This window comes from Helianthus annuus, chromosome 17 (genome assembly GCF_002127325.2).
Source record: "Helianthus annuus cultivar XRQ/B chromosome 17, HanXRQr2.0-SUNRISE, whole genome shotgun sequence".
NCBI lineage: Eukaryota > Viridiplantae > Streptophyta > Magnoliopsida > Asterales > Asteraceae > Helianthus > Helianthus annuus.
In genome coordinates this window covers 26,605,686-26,612,868 of record NC_035449.2, presented here as the reverse complement: position 1 = coordinate 26,612,868, position 7,183 = coordinate 26,605,686, and the positions used below count along the sequence as shown (strand labels likewise).

At 34.1% G+C, this 7,183-nt stretch overlaps 1 protein-coding gene across 1 annotated transcript; it reads left to right on the top strand.

The window, feature by feature from the left end:
* Positions 1-5,935: 5,935 nt before the first annotated feature.
* LOC110922120 lies at positions 5,936-7,183 on the top strand. The gene is made up of 2 exons (XM_022166448.2): positions 5,936-6,498; positions 6,868-7,183. Exons 1-2 carry the CDS (start codon positions 6,218-6,220, stop codon positions 6,923-6,925), a joined length of 339 nt encoding a protein of 112 aa, XP_022022140.1. The 5' UTR covers positions 5,936-6,217; the 3' UTR covers positions 6,926-7,183.

Sequence of the window (7,183 nt, the reverse complement as noted above, 5' to 3'; positions counted from 1 at the left end):
AGAGATGTTTTCACCTTTCTCTCGTAAAGATTCATTAAGGATCGTCATGGCCCTAGTAGCTCATTTCGATTTAGAGCTGCATCAGATGGACGTTAAAACCGCTTTCCTTAACGGAGATTTGGACGAAGATGTTTACATGAAACAACCTGAAGGCTTTAAACCTGAGGGTCAGGAGCATCTAGTCTGTAAGTTGAAGAAATCCATTTACGGGTTGAAACAAGCATCACGTCAGTGGTACCTTAAGTTTGATGAAGTCATGAAGAAGCAAAGCTTTATGAAGAATCAAGTGGATCAATGCACCTACCTCAAGATGAGGGGGAGTAACTTTACTATACTTGTCCTTTACGTAGATGATATTCTATTGGCAAGTAATAGTTTAGACATGTTGCATCAGTCGAAGCGGTTACTTTCGCATAACTTCGACATGAAGGATCTCGGAGATGCTTCTTACGTCATTGGCATCGAAATTCACCGAGATAGAAACAAATGGATCTTAGGATTGTCCCAGAAGGCTTACATAGATCGTGTCCATACACGATATAACATGCAACAGTGCAAACCCTCCGTCGCTCCAGTAGTTAAGGGAGATGTTTTCGGTTCATTCCAGTGTCCGACAACAGAGGTTGAGAAGGAGCAAATGAGCCAGATACCTTACGCGTCAGTAGTCGGGAGCTTGATGTATGCTCAAGTCTGTACTCGCCCAGATATCGCTTATATTGCTGGAATGCTAGGCCATTATCAGACTAATCCTGGCTTAGATCACTGGAAAGCAGCTAAGAAGGTACTTCGATATCTGCAAGGGACGAAAGACTATAAACTGACTTATAGAAGAAGTGATCATTTAGAAGTGGTGGGCTATTCTGATTCTGACTTTGCTAAATGCAAAGATGATAAGAAATCTACTTCGGGCTATATCTTTATGTTAGCAGGCGGCCCTATCTCATGGAAGAGTCATAAATAACAGTTGACCACAACTTCCACAATAATGGCAGAGTACATTGCTGTTTATAACGCAACCTGTCATGGAATGTTGCTTAGAAATCTGGTCACTGGACTCAAAATTGTTAATTCCATTTCTAGACCATTGAAGCTTTACTGTGATAATTCAGCTGCCGTTAGTTTCTCGAACAGTAACAGTTCGACTGGAGCTGGTTTATATCTCGATGCGAAATATCTATTTGTACGTGAACGAGTTGAGGAAAATAATCTATGTATCGAGTATATTAGTACTAAGGATATGCTTGCGGATCCGATGACTAAAGGTCTCCCTCCTAAGGTTTATTAAGAACATGTTCGGAATATGGGATTTAGTAAAGACCTTATTTGAGCATATTGTACTAGCTTATGTTTATGATTAATGAAATTTCCTCAGTTTGATTTTGTATGTCTGTTAGAATATGTTCAACCGGTATAATGGCATATAGACAAATAAAGTTACAAGTCAAACAAAGGGCTTACGCGTATTTTCATCATGATGATTAGGTTTTAAATTAAGGCTATAGTATGATTAATGGGGGTCCTGAGTCGCATAATGATTCAACGGCTGTATTTTTCTGCTATAGTACTTGTTTAAGGCTAAAATGAGTGTTAACTCCTGATCAGGCTTATCTAATACTCATAGTAAATGATTACTCGGCTAAGTGGGAGAATGTAAGATTAAATATATTACGTATTGATATTTAATCTATAACCATCATAATCATTTACATTATAGAGATCAAAATATATTAGTACCTATTAAATAATTAGTTGGTAATTGTTGATGGACCATATTACCCTTATTAACTAATTAGGTTTCCTCATGGGTGCTTATATAAGGATAATTATGTGGAGGTTATGGGGTTACTCAGTTACACAATTACACACACCCCATTAGCCATAACATCATAATTCGACCTCCTCTCCTAACCGATACCCTTCTCGGTTTCCTAAGTCCCCATCATTAGTCAACATCCTAAGGAGGAACCAGATCACGATGACAAGCATGTCGAACTCCATTACTGGATTCTCCAACGCACTGTCCGCTATAACAGGTATGTTTTAATATTTTCCTTCATGTATAAACAGAACTGAACCAACACAATTTATATTCTTCATTTAATTTATTATCGATATAATTGTATCAGAAAATTTATCAATTGGAAACGATACAAATTTATCAATTGAAAATTGATGCTAAAAAATCTTTCTATACTTATAAACAAAAATCCTTTTTGGACACGTGTCATTCTCTTGTAATTTCTCACCTTTATTTTTTTTTATTTATCTCTTTTATTAAATAATAAATAATAATAATATTAAACATCAATTTAACTAAATCTATTTATCTCTTTTGTTTTCATAATCTGAAATTGTTTTCTTTTTTTAACTCTAAAGTTTCAATCTTTAGCAATTTAAGTCTAAAGTTTCAATCTTTGGTATTTTAACCCCTTTAATTAATTTGATTTCTCACTTCTAATTCAAAAGTTTTCATCTTTTGTAATTTAACCCCTTTAATTTTTTATACTTTCAACCCAAAGCTTTTCATCTTTCGCAATTTAATCTCAACACTTTTTTACTTTCAACTTTAGTCTCTTATATACTTTTCATCTTTCATAAGTTCTCCGTGTAACGTGTCGTTCTAAATTTCCGAGTTAACACGTCGCAACGTGCGTGTGGGGTTCAACGTTTTTTCATCTATTTTTTCCTGTTTGACATGTCCGTCGTAGCGCGTCAATTTTTCCCGTTTGATAGGTCTGTCGCAACGTGCAATTAATTAATTTTTTTTTTCAGTTTTACACATAGGTCCGTGGTCATGTGAGAAACATTTGTCTTTCATCTAAAATGATATATAACTAATGAATCCCCCGCCGCATTGCGGCGGGTGATAATTTTAGTTTATTTAATATATATAATTTGAAAGTGAGTGTAAATAGTTGTTTAATTTTTATAATAATATATATAGTTTCTTTCATGAATAGTAATTTGATTTTTATGATAATATATATATACTTTTTATCATTTCGACAATAGATTATTATTATTATATTTACTTTTAACCTTAAACATATTTCATTAATTTTAATTTTTAATAATATTTTTTTTAATATTACTGATATTGTCTGAACAACATCGATAGTGGTACCGTATATTAGCGACATCGTGTGCCTACTACTATGTACGATTCGATAAAAGTTCTACTTGAACGAGTCATATATAGTTGATTTTTTTATCATCACAAACCGAACATATACCGACCAAACAACATCGGTATTCGAGTGAGTCATATATAGTTGATTTTATTTATCATCACAAATCGAACATATACCGACCAAACAACATCGGTATTCGAGTGGCCGAGTGGGTCATCTATGGTTGATTTTATTTATCATCACAAATCGAACATATACCGACCAAACAACATCGGTATTCGAACGGGTCATATATAGTTGATTTTTTTATCATCACAAACCAAACATATACCAACTAAACAACATCGGTAACGGTGTCGTATTCGTTTTTATAGATTTCTCGACGTGGCGGTATAAAATTCATTGAACACAAAGTAATATTCGCAATAAAGTATTTTTGGTATCGTAAGCTATATCGAGTGTTTGTACGATACCAGTATCGTAACGGACCGATACCGACCAAACAACACCGGTACCGGTATATGTATTCGTTTTTATGGGTTTTCAATCGATGTAAAAAACGTGTCGGTTGGCAACAATTGCTAGGTCGAGTATCGATATCGTAGTGGTACTGTAATAAACTAGATCGATAATGACCAAAGCCCCGCAGCGAAACGCGGATAGTATACCCTAAAACACATACCAATATGAATAGTTGAATACTATACGTACAGTATATATATGTATATTGTACAAGAAAGTTATGCATGCAACTATGCAAGTCAACGTACTTTCCTGCTTTCTCTTTTTACAAAACGAGAATTAGTTTTTAATAAAAATATGATTAAGGTTGTGTCGAAACTAAATGGCGAATTATAATTTTAAATCCTAACTTGTTTATTATTTTAAAGATATTTTATTTATGTCAACGTACCACCACCAATATATCATGGTCAATGAGTTTTATTAATCATGCTTACTCACGGTCAATGGGGCCATTGAGGAAGACAGTGCCTTTCTTCATAAGTTGTGTTTCAATTATCAAACAAATGGTCGTACCCTTATGGGTCAGTTAATTTCCGATGTATACATGCATAATATATCTCCAATTGAAATATAATATCATATCCATTTAGTAATACATGTATATTTTCAACATCTACAAAATACAGTGTCAGCGGCAATAGTTGTGGGCCTTTATTGGTTGACATGAGCGGCAAGGGAATTGTGCCAGACAACTACCTGACACTCCCCTATTGGCCTAATTAATTTATGATTTTATCTCCACTTTAAAATTACGATTTTGCCATCGGTTTAAAATTACGTATTTGCCCCCAGTTCAAAATAAAATGACGCTTTTACTCCCAGCTAAATTTCTCAATTTTGCCCTCGGTTCAAATTGATTACGGTTTTGGCCACAATTTAAAATTACGCATTTGCCCCCAATTAAAAATAAATTTATGCTTTTGCCCTCAGCTAAAATTTACGAATTTCCTCTCGGTTCAAAATTACGATATCACCCTCAATTCAAAATTACGTTTTTGCCCCAAGTGAAAAATAAAAATATGGTTTTCCCTAGCTAAAAATTAGGATTTTACCCTCAGGGAAAAAAATTGATTTTCCCCTAAGTAAAAATAAAAATATTACTTTGCATCCAGCTAAAAATCGTGTCAAAGAGCTGTCTAACACTCTTTTTACTTTTTATTTGTAGCAAAACTATAGTACTATTTTTTAAATTGGTTGAGAATTATTCAGTCATCGCCCCGCAACGCGGACGGGGCATCACCTAGTTTGTAATATAAGTAGAAAATATGTAATAGTTAAGGTATAGGTCACATGACCTATGAAAATATTCTAAAACCAAGTATTTTATTATATTGGTGTTTGGATGAAAGGTTAAGCATCCAGAAAGAGAACATCTTTCAAGAGATTAAAGTTGATAATCTTTAGATATCTAATCTTCAATTCAACCAATCATTTCACATTCTTGTTTAATTCCTAAGTAGGTAAAAATCGAGTTGAGGTTGCAAGACATGCCTTGCATCTTTGTTGTCAAGCATCTCAACTCCTTTGCACATGAAAAGAAGTTTACGCCGGAAGGCTAACTCTACACGAATCCGTAAGTTCATGAAAAAAAAGCTTGTTTGGATTTATGTGGAAGGTCCCTTCACGCCTTAATTGAAGTGTTGGCATTGGTAGTCCTACCTTTTATGTGTCCACTTCGGGTATCCATAGTTTGTAGGTCTAGATATAGGGTGCAGCCTGGTGACCTTAGGACTATCACACCTAGTGTGTCAAGTGCGGACTCTTAATATACCAAACACATAATATGAAGTACAAAAGAGAATAATAACACTTGTACAATATGAAAAATATACTTGATTTTAATAATTCATTGACATAACTGCTTATCAAAAAAGATTTCTAATGAAAAATATACTTGATTTTAATAATTCATTGACATAACTGCTTATCAAAAAAGAATTCTAAACTATGATTTTTTTTCAAGAAAAAAAAAACCAAATTTTTATACATCTATATATACAAACTAGGGATGTTTAACGTATCATGTCTGCGTTCAACTATGCATTACATACAAGTGCATTATACAGTTCTTACAGTTTCTCAACATATTATTGGTTCTGCAAACAAATTAAACTAGTCAACACATGAATGATGAACCCGTCATATTAACCCGAACCCGACTCACTTAGCTAAACACCAATAGCTTCTTGGTCCATGGCATTTGGTGTTTATCCCTTTCAAAGTGGTCTACATTCAAGTCCCACAAAAATAAGCTAAATGCTACCAAAACAAACCCGGAAATGTTAAGAATTAATAAACAGAAACACACAAAAAAATGTTTTTATGTGGTATCTGAAATTCAAATCCTATTTACACATCAGAAGTCACACCCTTCCCCTGCCCACTTGGATATTTTTGTTCCTTTATAAATACATCAAACGAAGCTGTGGGTTTTCACTTTTAAACACACCGTTTAAAGTGAATGCTCACGTAAACTCCGTGTACCCTTATAAGCTCTTTAGCTACAACCACTTATTTATACAAACACATCATATTCTTTAGAGAGAGAGAGATATAGATTCATGAAATTTTTCCTCCCTGAGCTTGGTTTTTGTTTTGGCGGAACCGAAATAACGCCAGAGACAGAGACCATCTCCACTGTTGCCCCAACAAATCAGCCGCGTGCAAAGCGTGGTAATACCGCCAAACACTGGAAGCCGGAGCTCTCAGCAATTGCTGAGGATGGTGGCGTTTTGAACGCGTGTCAACAGAGTAATCAATCGGTTAGTGTTGTCAAGAAACCGTTGAACAAAGTTAAATCTGCGGGAAAAACTCGATCTCAATCATATGTCAGTAATTACAGGTAATAATTTGAATTGTATGCTCTCTTATGTCAAAATTTTTAGTTTGTTTATCGAGTTTCGGTCTCAAAGTAACTACATTAAAAAAAATATGAAACGGGGCTTCCTAGGTAAATCTCATATCAGTCATGAACAAAAAAGATTTTAGGTTATAAATCAACGTGTTTTATACACGTTATTGTGAACAAGACAACAACTTTATAGATAATATTAGTTGGTATGAGAGGTCTGACTATACATATATTTTTTTTAATATATATGTGTGGTTCCAAAACACAAAATCAATGCTTTTAATTTTGTTTTATACTCCCTTCCAAACCATATATACAAAGAATCCAAACTTATAACTTCTATCATTATATTTCGTGCAGGAAATTTAGTCACGCGATGGCAATTCCGGCTTTCTCTCCAACGCCGTTTGTGTTCTGATCGACTGCGATTGATATTGGTTTCGATATGTTGTTTATGTAACGAAATTTGTGAATAGTATTGCTATATTTATAAACTTGTAATGGTATGATATCGGGTCGGGTCAGATGAGATGGATGTTGTGTGATAACATGTAGTCTGTAGATTAAAAGACAATTGGCAGTTTGATGTATACTATCAAAAAAAAGCCTCTAAGCTCTTCGATCTACACATCCCTTTTATAAAATAATTAAGGGATTTATTTTATTTTGTTGTTCA